General features: G+C 51.6%; 1 protein-coding gene across 1 annotated transcript; it reads left to right on the top strand.

Moving 5' to 3' along the window:
• Positions 1-1,483: 1,483 nt before the first annotated feature.
• On the top strand, positions 1,484-16,330 carry UBXN6 (UBX domain protein 6). Its single transcript, XM_066344555.1, has 10 exons — positions 1,484-1,674; positions 6,382-6,545; positions 7,243-7,307; positions 8,363-8,491; positions 12,842-12,939; positions 13,597-13,672; positions 14,282-14,366; positions 14,474-14,824; positions 15,035-15,183; positions 15,719-16,330. The coding sequence occupies exons 1-10, from the start codon at positions 1,592-1,594 to the stop codon at positions 15,845-15,847; spliced, it is 1,329 nt and encodes a 442-aa protein (XP_066200652.1). The 5' UTR covers positions 1,484-1,591; the 3' UTR covers positions 15,848-16,330.
• Positions 16,331-16,443: the final 113 nt, after the last annotated feature.

The following is a 16,443-nucleotide window of genomic DNA, read 5'->3' as shown; positions in this document are numbered from 1 at the left end:
AGCAATCAATGAACAATTAAGGTGTTGCAATGCGCAACAAAAAACTAACGATTGATGCCTCTCATCTCTCCGGTCATGTCTGTCTGTCCCTGTCTATCCCTCTCTCTGTCTCTGTAAAAAAAAAAAAAAAAAAAAAAAAAAAAAGAAGCAATATGGCCTGACCAGGCAGTGGCGCAGTGGATAGAGCGCTGGACTGGGATGTGGAGGACCCAGGTTCGAGACCCTGAGGTCGCCAGCTTGAGCACGGGTTCATCTGGTTTGAGCAAGGCTCACCAGCTTGAGCCCAAGGTCGCTGGCTCAAGCAAGGGGTCACTCAGTCTGCTGTACACCACCCGCCCCCGCCCCCCCCCCCCCCCCCCCCCCCCCCCCCGGTCAAGGCACATATGAGAAATCAATCAATGAACTAAGGAGCCTCAACTAAGAATTCATGTTTCTCATCTCTCTCCCTTCCTGTCTGTCCATATCTGTCCCTCTCTCTGACTCTCTGTCTCTGCTATAAAATAAAATAAAATAAAAATAATTAAAAAGCCTGACCAGGCGGTGGCGCAGTGGATAGAGCGTTGGACTGGGATGCAGAGGAACCAGGTTTGAGACCCTGAGGTTGCCAGCTTGAGTGCGGGCTCATCTGGTTTGAACAAAAGCCCACCAGCTTGGACCCAAGGTCACTGGCTTGAGCAAGGGGTTACTCGGTCTGCTGAAGGCCTGTGGTCAAGGCACGTATGAGAAAGCAATCAATGAACAACTAAGGTGTTGCAACACGCAATGAAAAACTAATGATTGATGCTTCTCATCTCTCTCCTTTCCTGTCTGTCTGTCCCTGTCTATCCCTCTCTCTGACTCTCTGTCCCTGTAAAAAAAAAATAATAATAATAAAATAAAAATTAAAGCAATCCTTTCCTTAAAAAAAAAGCAATATGGAAATATCTTAAATAACAGTTTTATTGTTTTTTGTCAGGTATTAATATATTTTTTGTTAATATTTTAAAACTCTTCCATATAATCTAGTTTTGTGTACCTCATTTATTATTATTTAAGTATTAAATGTATGATGAAATAATAAACTACTTTTTGGTATATCACTTTTTATACTTAAAATGGTCATTAGGGCAGAGAACCAGTTAAATTATTTGCATCCCAGCACTGAACTTAATTAAAACTAAGGAAGGTTAAAGAATATGGCGGGATGCTAGGAATGATCACAGGGCCTTGAATACCAACAATTGAATTGGGACTTTTCTCCCCTCGAGTCAAGTTGGCCTGTCTCTCCTCTCCTGTTACCCCTTGGGGCACGCAGTGGAAAGTACCCAAGCATAGCCTACAGCTAAAAGCGCTCTTGTCGCTCCTAGCAACAGAGTCGGAAGAACCACTGAGACTAGGGCCGAGACAAGGCCGCAGATTGCAGAGCGGCCCAAGCCGACCAGTGGCGCAGGGAAAACTAGAAAGGGCCGATTGTCACGTGGGCCAGCGCCGGAAGGCGGGACTTCCGGTAGTGAGTTATTTTTTTTCCGATTGTTGGCTTCTACTGACCCCTCCCGACTGGGCCTTACGCCCCCACCCCCCCGCGGCCCCTCGCCGCCGGGCCTCCGCTACCATGAAGAAATTCTTCCAGGAAATCAAGGCTGACATCAAGTTTAAAAGTGCGGGGCCCGGACAGAAGCTCACGGAATCGGTGGGGTACGTGACAGAAGCTGGAGAGTGAGGCTTGGGGGCGGAGACGGTCGGGGGAAGCCAGAGAGGGCGAGGGGCGAGGAGGGGAGGCCGAGAGTCAAGGGGTGGGGGGAGACCTCGGGGGCTGGGCACCGGGAGCGGAGTGGAAGCGTAAGGGGAGGTCTCTGGGGGCGAAGCGGGAGGGGCGAGGCCCGAGGGGGTGGGGCAGGGTGAGGCGGTGAGGAGGCGTGGCTTAAGGGAGAGTGTGTTGAAAGCTGAGACCTGGGAGGGGAATAGAGAGGTGGTGAGGAAGAAGCCTAGGGGTGTGGGGGAGAATGGCCCCTGAAGAGGCATACCGATTTGGGGGAAATAGGTGATAGAAATTGGGAACTGATTCTGAGGAAGCAAAGATTCTCAAGGCTTAGAGTCCATGGTGTGAAAGGTCTGGGCCCTGGTTCTGGAGTGTGAGGGAGGAGTGGTTGGGAGCCTGGAAGGGCATGGAGTCGGAGACATTGTTGGAAGGGTCAGAAGGGATTTGGGAAGTCTGGGTGAATTGGAGAGGGCTTCGAGGTGCTGAGGAAGGTCTGGGAGGAGAATGGAGGTGGATGGGGTGTTGTAGGAAGCTGGAGGGGTTGTTTGTGAGGGTAAGGCGATGGGAACTTTATTCCTTCTGGGTGCTGGTTGAGTTGAGTGGGAGGCCCTTGGGAGACCTGGAGCATAAGGAGGTGCTGTGCACCCCTTTAGGCCTCTGTGAATTTTCTGCAGAGGATTTACAGAAGGGAAGGGTTTGGGGCAAGAATGAAAACACATTGGGGAGGTAGGTTTAGGAGGGCAGTGCTATGGAGAGGACAGTGAAATGGTGGGGCAGGTGAGGATGCTAGACTGTCGAGTCTGGTGGGTTTAGAAGGAAGTTCCACTGAGGGGGTGGGATTAGCAAAAGGTGCCAAGAGGTACTGACGTAGTTTCAGGGAGCTACAGAGTGGGCTTTGGGGACTGGGAGAAGTGACTGAAGAAATACCCCAGTCTGGGCAGGGGTCTGTGAGGAATAATGGAAGGGACTGTGAAGATGTAGGAGCTGGGAGGGGTAGGAGGAGAGGCAGGGACGGTTGGTGAGGGAATCATGAGGTGAGTGGGTTCATGGCATCTGTCACGAGGATTGAGGGTTCCTGAGATTCTTGAGAGGGGAGCACTTAGTGGGACGAAGGAGGCCCATGATGTCCAGGGCCATGAGTAAGGGAAGAAATCATAGTGGACCATGTCAGGTCCTGGAAACCTGATGGGGGAGAGCAGGGCAGCTTAAGTGACGGTTAGGGAGAGTTTTGAATCAGACAAGGGGGTCTATTTATTTGTTTGCCAAATGGTGGGTGGAGGTGGGGGCTGGGGCAGCTGGGACTGTATGACAGGCAGAAGGCAGGGCAGTGTGGGTGATTGTTATGCCAGACTGGAGGCTTGGGAGGAGAGGGAAAGGAAGTAATTTGGAGATACAGGCTTTTATGACATGCTGGGACTGAGATGGGAGATTCAGGGTGTGCTGGTGGGTGTGTCAAGCACTGTCATCACCGAGACAAAATTCCCACTCTCTCTCAGGGCTTGACTTCTAGTGTAGGAAAAGAAACCAGTACATCTGTAATGAAAGATTAGGTGGTGCCTGGGGCCATGAAAAAATAAGCAGGGGCAGGGCTAGTGAGTATTGGGGGGGGGGGCTTTAGATGGTCCAGGAATGCCTCTCTAAGGTGACATGTGAGCCAAGAGGTGGATCAGGTGAGATTCAGCATTGTGTAAATCAACACCCTATCCCCTTCTTGCATACACACAAAGCAGCTCTACCCTCTCTCAGAGTCCTTTCCTTATTCCACCTCCAGGAGGAACATTACGGGCAGAAGGCATAGGAAGTGCAAAGGCTCTCTGGTAGGAACCATATGGCCCTGTGTGAGCAACAGCAGGGAGAGACAAGTGTAGACAGAGAGGAGGGAACCAGGGAGACGGGCAGGTTGTGCATGGCCCACGGGGACGTGGGTAGCTTTAGGATTATGTTGTTAAGGCGTTGGGAGGACTTGGTGCAGAGGTGTGACAGGTGCTGACTTAGGTTTTAGAGGAATCCCTCTGGCTGCCCAGCAGAGCCATGAAGAGGGTAGGCGAGGTATCTTGGCATTTTTATTTATATATTTATCTATTTATTTATTTTAGGTCAGAGGAGGGGAGATAGGCAGACTTCCTCATGCGCCCCAACCAGGATCTACCCAGCAACCCCGTCTGGTGCCAGTGCTCGAGTACCAAGCTATTTTTAGCACCTGAGGCTGATACAGTACTACAGAGTTATCCTCAGTGTCCAGGGCCACACTTGAACCAATGGAGCCACTGGCTGCAGGAAGGGAAGAGGGAGAGAAGGTGAAAGGGAGAGGAGAATCAGATGGTTGCTTCTCCTGTGTGCCCTGACTGGGAATCAAACCTGGGATGTCCATACACTGGGCTGACACTGTATCTACTGAGCCACCAGCCAGGGCCTAATTTTTTTTTTTTTTCCTTAAGTTGGAAACGAGGAGGCAGTCTGACAGACTCTTGCATGTACCCAACCGGGACCCACCTGGCATGCCCGCCAGGGGGCGACGCTCTGCCCATCTGGGGCATTGCTCTGTTGCAACCAGAGCCATTCTAGCACCTGAAGCAGAGGCCACAGAGCCATCCCCAGCGCCCGGGCCAACCTTGCTCCAGTGGAGCCCTGGCTGCGGGAGGGGAAGAGAGAGACAGAGAGGAAGGAGAGGGGGAGGAGTGGAGAAGCAGATGGGCGCTTCTCCTGTGAGCCCTGGCCGGGAATCGAACCTGGGACTCCTGCACGCCAGGCCGACACTCCACTACTGAGCCTACCAGCCAGGGCCCAAGGCCTAAAATTTTTATTTATTGATTTTAGAGAGAGAGGAAAGGAGAGAGAGAGAGAGGGAAAAAAAACAACATCGATTTGCTGTTCCACTTATTTATGCATTCATTTGTTGACTCTTGTATGTCCCTTGAGCAGGGATCAAACCTACAACCTTGAGGGGTCAGGCTGATGCTCTAACCAGCTGAGCTACCTGGCCAGGGCAGAAAGTGGCATTTTTATAGAAAGATGTCAATATCCCATGGAACTATGATGGGTCTACATAACTCATTTTTTCTTCAACACGAGATTGTCAGCTGTGGGGAAGGCTGGCAAGAGGGGCAGGAATGGGCAGCAAGCAGGTCCCAGACACCTTGGAACAAGAAGAAAGGGCTGTCTGCATATCTTCACAGAGGGAGAAGCGAGGCCATGAACTGAGAGCCCTGGTTCCTGGGAAGGTTTTATAGACTTAGCACAGATGACTGCAACTACTGGGGCTAGGAGAGGGTCCTCAAGGAAGATGGCAGATGAGTCAGACCAAGGTGGGAGGATGGACTTCTCTGCTGGAACATTCAAAACCAGCTTATTTTCCTGCTAAGGAGATTAAGAAGCCATCTATTCCTTGAGGTCATCAGAAGACTTATTTCCCAGGGTGGAGGTGAGATTAAATCATATCTTTGTGCCTGACCTGTGGTGGCGCAGTGGATAAAGCAATGACCTGGAAATGCTGAGGTCGCCAGTTCGAAACCCTGGGCTTGCCTGGTCAAGGCACATATGGGAGTTGATGCTTCCTGCTCCTCCCCCCTTCTCTCTCTCTCTCTCTCTCTCTCTCTCTCTCTCTCCTCTCCCTCTCTCCTTTCTAAAATGAATAAATTTAAAAAAATAAAATAAAAATAATTATATAAAAAAAAAATCATATCTTTGTAACATACTTAATTCAGGGCATGCATGGTATTTGAGCTTCTGTGATCCTCTAGGACTTGCAAAAGGAGCTCTTCAGTCCGCTCTCAGTGGGCTGTTTGTATGAGACATAAACACTGTGTGCATTGCCTGGCACATAGTAGGTGCAGAGTTAATGAAACTGCAACTGCTCACTGTTATAGACAGTAAGGGCCAAGATTCTTAGGAAGGAGTGAGGAGAGGAATGACACCTTTGAGTCAATCAGTTCCTGAAGACATCAGGGTGCTGTCGCACATGCTTCACTGGGATAGTCCCCCATGTGAGGATGGGTGCTGTTACCTGTTTTGCCCATTTAACAGGTGATGCCTCTGAGGCCCAGGCCAGTGCAGGACTTACCCATAGGGACAGAGCAGGGAGTGATCATCATCATCTGCTTCCAGGGGACCTTCTGTCTATGTTAGAACCTTCTGGTGGCCACAGCAGTGGCGAACCCTGGGAAAAAAGGGACATGTTTTGGCCGTGGCCGGTTGGCTCAGTGGTTGAGCATCGGCCTGGCATGTGGAAGTCCCAAGTTTGATTCCCAGCCAGGGCACACAGGAGAAGCTCCCATCTGCTTCTCCACCCTTCCCCCTCTCTTCTTTCTCTCTTCCCCTCCCGCAGCCAAGGCTCCATTGGAGCAAAGTTGGCCCAGGCACTGAGGATGGCTCCATGGCCTCTGCCTCAGGCACTAGAATGGCTCCCACCTCAATGGAGCAACGCCCCAGATGGGGAGAGCATCACCCCCTGATGGGCATCCAGGTGGATCCCGGTCGGTCACATGTGGGAGTCTTTCTGACTGCCTCCCTGCTTCTAACTTCCGAAAAATACAAAAAAAGGGGAGGGGTATGTCTGTATGATGGGGCAGGAGTAGAAGTGGGAGAGTGGCAGAGGCTGTTCATTTGACCCCATATCACCTCACTTTCCCTCTGTCTCTCCCCAGGGAGAAGGCCCCCAAAGAAAAGCCCAACCAGCCGGCGATCTGGCAGCCCCGCCAGGGACCCACTAATGAGGCACAGATGGCAGCTGCAGCAGCCCTGGCTCGGCTTGAACAAAAACAGCCCAGGGCCCGGGGCCCCACATCACAGGACTTCATCCGGAACCAGGGTGAGCTGCTCTGTTCTTGGGCCTCTGTGGGGGCAGGCAAAGGGAGGTGGATTGAGGCCTCTGCCCCTATGTTCTTGAGGCTTGTCCATGGCTATTCAGAGGCCCCAGATCCTGTGCTTGGCTCTGGATGAAAATAATTACAGAACCAGTGATTTTGAGGGGCTTTAAAATTGCATTTGTGACAGTGGGTAAATTCAGGGGGGAAAAGAATAAGGGTCTGATGTGGTCTGGTTGTCACAAATGTGAGAGAGATTGAAGAGGGGAGGGAGGGAAGAGAAGGTTAAAGGTCATCATGAGGTGGTCAGGTGAAGTGTGGGGACATGAAGCAGTGTTACAGGAAGATGGGCCAGGACCTCAGGCTAGAAGAAGGACTAGAATTTGACCCCCTCGCCTGACCTGTGGTGGCGTTGTGGATAAAGCGTCGACCTGGAAATGCTGAGGTCACTGGTTCGAAACCCTGGGCTTGCCTGGTCAAGGCACATATGGGAGTTGATGCTTCCAGCTCCTCCCCCCTTCTCTCTCTCTCTCTCTCTCTTTCTCTCTCTCTCTCTTCCCCCCCTCTCTCCCTCTCTCCCTCTCCTCTCTAAAAATGAATAAATAAAATTAAAAAATTAGAATTTGACCCCCTCGAGGGCCAGCCCCAGAGGAGCCACACACTGACCCATCCACACTGACCCATCTCTGCCTCTTCCTTCAGTGAGAAAAGAACTTCAAGCTGAAGCGACTGTCAGTGGGAGCTCGGAGGCCTCAGGGACTAACATGGTAAAAGCATCCACATGACAGCATGACATCCCAAGGGGTGGCCTGGGGCAGGGGAGCTGGGACACTGGCCCCCAAGTTCTTGCCTGCTTTTATCTAGTTGACCATTTCCTCATCAGCAGCTGAGTACCCAGCCCTGGGCTGAAGCATGTGGTGCTGGGAGTGGTAGGGATACAGAAAGCTGTCAGGGTGGATAGAGCTCACCTCTGGTCTTGGGGAACTTTGCCTTGAAAGGTAGAGGTGGATTGTGATTGAGTGCAGTGTTGACTGAGACCTCCACATGCAGCACCTGATGGTGCCAGGCTTGGGTACTAAGGTTAGGACTAGACCCCATTAGCTTTTTGGTTCTTGGTCCCCCCCTGACTCTGTAACCACATGGGGGTGAGGTGCTTTATAGTTCATCTGGTTTTTAGAAGAGAAAACTGAAGTTCAGGGAGGTAAAGGCAGCATGTACCTCAAAACAAGCAGGTACAGAATGAGAACCCTAATCTGTGGGGCCCCAATCCAGTACTGCCTTTTTGGGAGGTAGAAGGGCTCTGTGGAAACTGGCATAATCAGAGGCCATTCTGAAGGAGGTGGGCTTCAAAGGACAGCTCTGAAGAAAGGGTATTCCTAGAAGTTCAAGCCTTGAGTTCTTTCTGGATATAGAGTGGAAGAGACCCTACTGATTGTCTAGGAATTGAGGCCCAGAGAGAGGCCAGGACTTGTCCAAGGCCCCATGACTCGACTCCCCACCACAAAGCCCCTTCTCTATCAGGAAACAAGAACAGGAATAGCAGAAGCCATTGATTGAGTGCTGTGTCTGAAGCTGCCACACACTCTCTTTTGTTTCTTACCTTGTTGAATTCTGAGCTGGTCCTGCAGAGACATTTCACAGACCATAGAACAGCCTCAGAGGGGCTTGGTCACCAGGCCAGGGTGCTTCATGGTAGAGGGAATAGTGTTGGGACCAGAGATGTCTGACTTCCAGGGCCATGCTTTCAGAGCTGTGGCACTCAGTGACTTGGGGTGGCCTCTATCCACAGTCCAGGCTCATACTTTCATCCCCATCCCCCCAGGTGCCCAAGCCCAAAGAGGAAGACTCAGCTCACCTGGCAGTGCCTGGAGTATACTTCACCTGCCCATTCACAGGGACCATCCTGAGGAAGGACCAGCGGGACACCCAAATCAAAGAGGCTATTCTCTCAGTGAGTGGAGGTCCCGTGCCCCCATCCTTCACCTAGGGGTTCCAGGGTTGGTGCTGCCTTTAGTAAGCTCCAGTAAGTCTAGGTGGGACAGATCCTTTCTAATATCTTCACCTGTATATATTGTGTCTTCTTTTTGTGTGTGTGTGTGTTTTTTTTACAGAGACAGAGAGTCAGAGAGAGGGATAGATAGAGACAGACAGGAAGGGAGAGAGATAAGAAGCATTAATTTTTCGTTGTGGCACTTTAGTTGTTCATTGATTGCTTTTTCATATGTGCCTTGATCGTGGACCTTCAGCAGACCGAGTGACCCCTTGCTCAAGCCAGCGACCTTGGGTCCAAGCTGGTGAGCTTTTCTCAAACCAGATGAGCCCGCGCTCAAGTTGGGGACTTCAGGGTCTCGAACCTGGGTCCTCCGCATCCTAGTCTGATGCTCTATCCACTGTACCACCGCCTGGTCAGGCTATTTCTTTTCTTTTTTAAAAATTATATATTTATTTATTTTTTACAGAGATAGAGAGTGAGTCAGAGAGAGGGATAGACAGGGACAGACAGATAGGAATGGAGAGAGATGAGAAGCATCAATCATTAGTTTTTCATTGTGTATTGCAACACCTTAGTTCATTGATTGCTTTCTCATATGTGCCTTGACCATGGGCCTTCAGCAGACCGAGTGACCCCTTGCTGGAGCCAGCGACCTTGGGTTCAAGCTGGTGGGATTTTCTTTTCTTTTATTTTTTTTTTGTATTTTTCTGAAGTTGGAAATGGGGAAGCAGTCAGACAGACTCTCGCATGCGCCCGACCGGGATCCACCCGGCATGCCCACCAGGGGGCGATGCTCTGCCCATCTGGGGCTTTGCTCTATTGCAACCAGAGCCATTCTAGCACCTGAGGCAGAGGCCATAGAGCCATCCCAGCGCCTGGGCCAACTTTGCTCCAATGGAGCCTTGGCTGCGGGAGGGGAAGAGAAAGACAGAGAGGAAGGAGAGGGGGAGGGGTGGAGAAGCAGATGGGCGCTTCTCCTGTGTGCCCTCGCCGGGAATCGAACCCGGGACTCCTGCACGCCAGGCCGACGCTCTTACCACTTAGCCAACTGGCCAGGGCTAGTTCCCTTTCCAGAGACATTTCAAATATGTACAAACTAGTGATGTACTTATATCTCCTCTTTACTTTATTTACTTTTTTAGTGAGAAAGAGACGGACAGACATACAGGAAGGGAGAAAGATGAGAAGCATCAACCTATAGTTGGAGCACCTTAGTTGTTCATTGATTGCTTTCTCATATGTGCCTTGACAGGAGGGTTCCAGCTGAGCCATTGACCCCTTACTCAAGCCAGCGACCTTAGGCTTCAAGCCAGTGGCCTTTGGGCTCAAGCCAGCGACCATGGGGTCATGTCTATGATCCCACGCTCAAGCTGGCGACCCCGCACTCAAACTGGAAGAGCCTGTGCTTAAGTCAGTAACTTCGGGGTTTCGAACCTGGGTCTTCAGTGTCATAGGCTGACCCTCTCTCCATTGCTCCACTGTCTGATCAGGCCTCCCCTTCACTTAACAAATTGTTTTTTCATTGATTTGAGAAAGAAAGAGAGGAGGGGAGAGAGAACGAGGGGGGGTCACCAACCCTTTGCTCCATTTAGTCATTCTGTTTTAGTTGTGCACTCATTAGTTGCCTCTCATATGTGCCCTGACCGAGGATCAAACCTGCAACCTCCACATGCTTGTATGACGCTCTATCCACTGAACCACCTGGCCAGAGCTTCCCATCACTTGTTTTTTTGTAAAAGGTAATATACTGCTCACACTTAACATACGAACTGCCAGCTATTACATCAGTACAAAGAGAACTACAACATTGTTTTTCTTCCTTAAAACTGAGTTTGGAAATAATTTCAAACTGATAGAAAAATTCCAAGACCCTGACCAGGTCATAGTAGAAAGAGCATCGGACTAGGACGCAGGGGACCCAGGTTCAAAACCCTGAGGTTGCTGGCTTGAGCATGGGCTCACCAGCTTGAGCACGGGATCATAGACATGACTCCACGGTCACTGGCCTGAGTCCAGTGGTCACTGACTTAAAGCCCAAGGTCGCTGGCTTGAGCAAGGGGTCACTCACTGTGCTGTAGTCCCCCAGTCAAGGCACATATAAGAAAGTTAATCAATGAACAACTAAGGAGCTACAATGAAGAATTGATGCTTCTCATCTCTCTCCCTTCCTGTCTCTATCTGTCACTCTCTCTGTCATCTGTCTCTGTCACAAAGAAAAAAAAAGAGAAAAAAGAAAAATTGCAAGAACAAAAACAACACCTTAGCCTGACCAGGTGGTGGTACAGTGGATAGAGCATTGACCTAGGATGCTGAGGACACAGGTTCGAAACCCTGAGGTTGTTGGCTCGACCACAGGCTCACCAGCTTGAGCATGGGCTCACCAGCTTAAGTATGGGGTCATAGACATGAACCCATGGTCACTGGCTTGAAGCCCAAGGTTGCTGGCTTGAGCAAGGGGTCACAAGCTCAGCTGGAGCCCCCAGGTCAAGGCACATGTGAAAAAGCAATCAATGAACAACTAAGGTGCTGCAACTACAAGTTGATGCTTCTCATTTCTCCCTTCCTGTCTATCTGTCTCTCTCTCTCTCTAAAATTAAAAAAAAAAAAAAAAAGACACTTGAATATCTTTGCCCTGGGTTTGAGTTTCTCATTACCATCATGTCAGATTACTACAAATTTGGGGGCTTCAAACGCACACGTCTAGTGTATTAGAATTCTGGAAATCAGTCTGACATGGCTATCATTAGTGACAGGACTATGTTCCTTTTAGAAGCTCTGTGGAGAGTCCATTTCTGGCTTCCAGGCCACCTTTTTTCTGTGGCCCCGTTTTCTGTCTTCACAGCCAGCAATGCCTGGCCAAGTCTGTCTGGCTGCCATCTCTTTGGTTTTCTCTACTGATGGGCTCTTAGATTCCTCTGGACCTACCTGGATTGTCCAGGCCTACCTGGATGTTCCTTTTTTTTTTTTTTTTTTTTTGCATTTTTCCAAAGCTGGAAACGGGGGGGGGGGGGGTGGGCAGACAGACTCCTGCATGCGCCCAACCAGGATCCACCCGGCATGCCCACCAGGGGACGATGCTCTGCCCATCTGGGGCGTCGCTCTGTTGCATCCAGAGCCATTCTAGCACCTGAGGCAGAGGCCACAGAGCCATCTTCAGCGCCTGGGCCATCTTTGCTCCAATGGAGCCTCGGCTGCAGGAGGGGTTAGAGAGAGACAGAGAGGAAAGAGAGGGAGGGATGGAGAAGCAGATGGGTGCTTCTCCTGTGTGCCCTGGCCAGGAATTGAACCTGGGACTCCTACACGCCAGGCCGACGCTCTACCACTGAGCCAACCAGCCAGGGCTGGATGTCCCTTTTTTTTTTTTTTCCTTACAGAGACAGAGAGAGAGTCAGAGAGAGGAATAGACAAGGACAGACAGACAGGAACAGAGAGATGAGAAGCATCAATCATTAGTTTTTCGTTGCACATTGCGACACCTTAGTTGTTCATTGATTGCTTTCTCATATGTGCCTTGACCGCGGGCCTTCAGCAGACCGAGTAACCCCTTGCTGGAGCCAGCGACCTTGGGTCCAAGCTGGTGAGCTTTTTGCTCAAACTAGATGAGCCTGTGCTCAAGCTGGTGACCTCGGGGTCTTGCACCTGGGTCCTCGGCATCCCAGTCCGACACTCTATCCACTGTGCCACTGCCTGGTCAGGCTGGATGTTCCATTTTAAGGTCTGCTGGTCAGGCCTGACCAAGCGGTGGCTTAGTGGATAGAGCATCGGATTGGGACGTGGAGGATCCAGGTTTGAAGCCTTGAGGTTGCCGGCTTGAGTGCAGGCTCATCTGGTTTGAGCACGGTTTGCCACTTTAAGCCCGGGGTCACTGGCTTGAGCAGAGGGTCACTCAGTCTGTTCTAGCCCCCTGGTCAGGGCACATGAGGAAGCAATGAACAACTAGGATGCCGCAACAAAGAATTGATGCTTCTCATTTCTCTCTCTTCCTGTCTGTCTGTCCCTCTCTCTGTCACACACACAAAAAGAAAGGTCTGCTGGTTAGTAGCTGTAAATCTTTTGTGTAATCTGGGTTGTCAGTGACCCCTCTCCCTAGAGGTGAGGGCGGGGCTGAGGTCCAAGATGGAGTCGTCAAAGGGCTTTTCTCTTTTTCTGCTAAGCGCATATAGTTGAGTTTGCTTCAGTTAAATGCTATTGGTCAATCCATCATGAGACTGTTACTAGTATTACTGTTATTACTGCTGCCTCCTGAGTAGTGATGCCTCCTAGCCATGGGGTAAGCGCTTTTTGACCTACCTTCCTCATTCTTCCTAGCACTTCTCCACTGACCCAGTAGCTGCCTCCATCATGAAGATCCATACATTCAACAAAGACCGGGACAAGGTGAAGCTGGGTGTGGACACCATTGCCAAGTGAGTAGTTGCCCTCTCCCCTCATGGGGGTACCAGCCCCTTGGTTACCAGCATAACCTGCTGAGGGGGCCCAGGAGTCTGGTCCTGGGAGTGAGGCCAGGCCCCACCTTTCACTGCCCCTGAGCTCATGAAGAAAAGGGACTGGCCTTTTTGGGCCTCTGTTTACCTGTCTATAAAATGAAGAGGTTTACTGAATTGGGGATTCCCAAATCTGAATTCCCTTTGGGATCATCAGGAAAATGTGAAAGGAGATGAGTTCCCACCCCATTCCCCTGACTGAACAGGTCTGGGGGTGTTGGAAGTACATTTGGCCAAGCTGACACTGGTTACCTGTTGGCCCTGATGGCCTGTTAATTCTGGCTCTGTACAGTCCACCCTGATACTGTGGTCCATTTGTGTCCTCCAGGGGAGGTAGAGCCCACAGCAATGGGCCCCAGGTGGGCAGTGGCGGGGGCAGTGGTATCCTATGCTGGCCCAAGTTGTTGACACTAGGGTTTGGGCTCCATGAGGTATGCAAGGTGTGACAGCACTCTGCCTTCCCCCATCACTCTTACAAGCCAAAGTGTGGCTCTAAGCTGTTATCCATCTTGGAGGTAGGACATACAAAGGAGCCAGTTGGCCAACCCAGTCCTGTCTCTGTTACCCAATTTTGCCCAGGTACCTGGACAATATCCACCTGCACCCTGAGGAGGAGAAGTACCGGAAGATTAAGCTGCAGAACAAGGTGTTCCAGGTGAGGCCTGTATTGAGTGACAGCCTGTGTAGCCAGCATGAGTGTGGCAGTGGGGCAGTCCTACAGAGGTTGCAGTTGAGGGGGGCACAGGTGGCAGGTGGAGTGGGGACTTTATGAACATAGGTCATACATGGTATCTGTATTTAATCTGCTTTCTCCAGCACCCCTGGCATGTTTTGACTTTTCTTTAATTTGAACTAGTTGGGGTCACATTAGCACTGAGGGATTTCTAACATAAATGCAGACTTTTGTTTTCTGTGTAGAAATCAAGGGGTCCCACCACCCTGGCCCATGTTAGGGCAGGGCACGCACTGCCCCCCACCCCCAGTGTCAGATGCAGCCCTACCCCCATTTTTGGATACCACATGCTATTCTTTAGCTTCTCTTCACCTCGATTGTTGGCCTTTGGGGTCCCCCTCCCTCTCTGACCAGTTGCTGACAACCCTATAGCCTTTCCTTGGACAGTTTTGGGGGGTTCATCCCATCCAAAAAGGCAGCAGCTGCTCCAAAAGAAGAGGTTATTGGGCCTTGTAGGAGAGGTTGGGCAGTGAGGCTGGTGGGGCTGGAGGAGGCCCAAGGGCCCTGCTTGACTTCTGGCTCTGCTTCCAGGAGCGCATTAACTGCCTGGAAGGGACCCATGAGTTCTTTGAGGCCATTGGCTTTCAGAAGGCATTGTTGCCAGTTCCAGATCAAGGTAAGCTGAGTAGAAAAGGGCCTTGGCTAAATCAGGAGATGGGGTTGGGAGGAGCCTGTTGCGGGGGTCTTTCTGCTGTGGCACAGTGACATCTCTGTGTGTCCCAGAGGATCCTGAAGAGTTCTATGTGCTGAGTGAGGCCGCTCTGGTCCAGCCCGAGAGCCTGGAGAGGCACAAGGAGCAGCTGCTGTGCGCCGAACCTGTGCGGGCCACACTGGCCCGCCAGCGCCGTATTTTCCGGCCCTCGCCCCTGGGCTCCCAGTTCGACCTGCCCTCTGACTTCTTCAACCTCACGGCCGAGGAAGCCAAACGGGAGCAGAGGCTCAGGTCTGAGGCAGTGGAGCGGCTGAGCATGCTGCGGACCAAGGCCATGCGGGAAAAGGAAGAGCAGAGGGAGATGCGGAAGTACACTTACACACTGCTGCGTGTCCGTTTGCCCGACGGCTGCCTCCTCCAGGGTGTGTGCTGCCAACTGACCTGGGTTGTATTGGGAAGGGGCAGGGCAAGGCCTAGGAGATGGTGTCTGCTGGTTTGGCTGAGCTGAGCACGGTGTAACAACTACATCTGTGGGTTTGCTGTGCCTCCAGCAGGAGTGGAAGGCCTCTCTGGGTGGTCCCTGGGGGAGTTCCCATGTTCTACAGTCCCATTCTGACTGTTCCACCTCTCAGGGACCTTCTACGCCCGTGAGCGGGTGGCAGCACTGTATAGCTTTGTCCGGGAGGCCTTGCAAAGTGACTGGCTGCCCTTTGAGCTGCTGGCTTCGGGTGGGCAGAAGTTGTCAGAGGATGAGAACTTGGCCTTCAATGAGTGTGGGCTGGTGAGTGACAAGCTCCTGCATGCTGGATCTCTGGGTTCTCCTTGAATCCAGACACTCCCCACGAGGGCAGTACGGGGTGGTGCTAAGGCCAACCTCCCTGGGTTTCAGTCCTTGCTGTTTATCAGCAGTGTGACCTTGAGTACCTTCTCTGTGCTTCCGTTTCCCACCTTTAAAATAGGAAGGAAGGTGGCAAGTATTATTTTGAGTTTCCTGAGGAGCAGAACTCAGGTGGGATTGGAAATGTAGGGATTTACTGGAGGGGGGGGGGTGCAGGAGGGGACCAGAAAGCAGCTAGACCCTGATGCAGACCAGGAAGGAAGGTGGCCTGGGCAGGGGGTCTTAGGTCTTGACTACTGCTCAGCACTGGGAGGGGCCACTGCTTTGGGAGTGGGCTGTGATGGCTATCACTGCTGTCATTGGTGGGGAGCAGCCCTGGGAATGTAGCCCCGACTCCAACATGAAGATTTGAACATAAGGATGTGAGTTCTGTCATGTAAAGGTGAGAACAAGGCTGAGACTTCCTGCCGCACCACAGGTTCCCTCAGCCCTCCTGACCTTCTCGTGGGACACAGCGGTGCTTGAGGACATCAAGGCTGCGGGCGTCAAGCCAGACTCATCTATCCTGAAACCCGAGCTCCTGTTGGCCATCGAGAAGCTCTCGTGAAATAAAAGCAGGGCTGGCTTCAGCCCCCATGGGTCTATTTCATGCTCTCCTGCTTCCTCCACTACTACTCGTGTCCATTTTCCCTCCAACTCCAAGGCCTCCCAGCCTCTTTCGGCACTGTTTGCCCAGACCTTCGGCAAGGAAGAACCACTGGTTAGCCTGTGACCACCACCCAGAGGGCTTTCAGGGGACAGTAGCTGTGCTGTCCTTGGTAGGGCTTGGTTTAAGCCTTTTCCAGCTGCTATTAACTTGATTAATGGAACCCCAGTCATGATAGACGGCACCTCCCCACGCAGGAAAGGAGGCCTGCCTGCAGCACGGGCGCAGGCCCCACATATTGTGACCCAAGTACCTCGGCTGGCTCTGAGGCTGCCCTGTGGGGTTGCTGGTGACAGTAGCATTAGATGCAGATGGCTGGGCCTGTCAGGACAGAATTCTGTAACACTAAATTCTGAGTCCAAATAAACAGGCTGTTTGACTAGTCTTCTGGTGGTAAATTCCATCTGTGTCTTGCAGGGCAGGTCAGTAGCTTCAGCTACCCAGTGGATGAACCTAACTTGCTGAGGGCTTCGGAGCCAGGGCCTCTTAGGCCCTGA

Source organism: Saccopteryx leptura, chromosome 1 (assembly GCF_036850995.1).
Source record: "Saccopteryx leptura isolate mSacLep1 chromosome 1, mSacLep1_pri_phased_curated, whole genome shotgun sequence".
In the NCBI taxonomy this organism is placed as follows: domain Eukaryota; kingdom Metazoa; phylum Chordata; class Mammalia; order Chiroptera; family Emballonuridae; genus Saccopteryx; species Saccopteryx leptura.
Note: the sequence above shows the minus strand (reverse complement) of the source record. Positions and strands in the feature narration are given on the sequence as shown.

Bases quoted from the DNA above. Each gene is read 5' to 3' on its own strand.
- UBXN6 (XM_066344555.1), top strand. From the start codon at position 1,592: ATGAAGAAATTCTTCCAGGAAATCAAGGCTGACATCAAGTTTAAAAGT. The intron at 14,367-14,473 runs GTAAGCTGAGTA...TGTGTGTCCCAG, and splicing joins GTTGCCAGTTCCAGATCAAG to AGGATCCTGAAGAGTTCTAT. The intron at 15,184-15,718 runs GTGAGTGACAAG...GCCGCACCACAG, and splicing joins CCTTCAATGAGTGTGGGCTG to GTTCCCTCAGCCCTCCTGAC.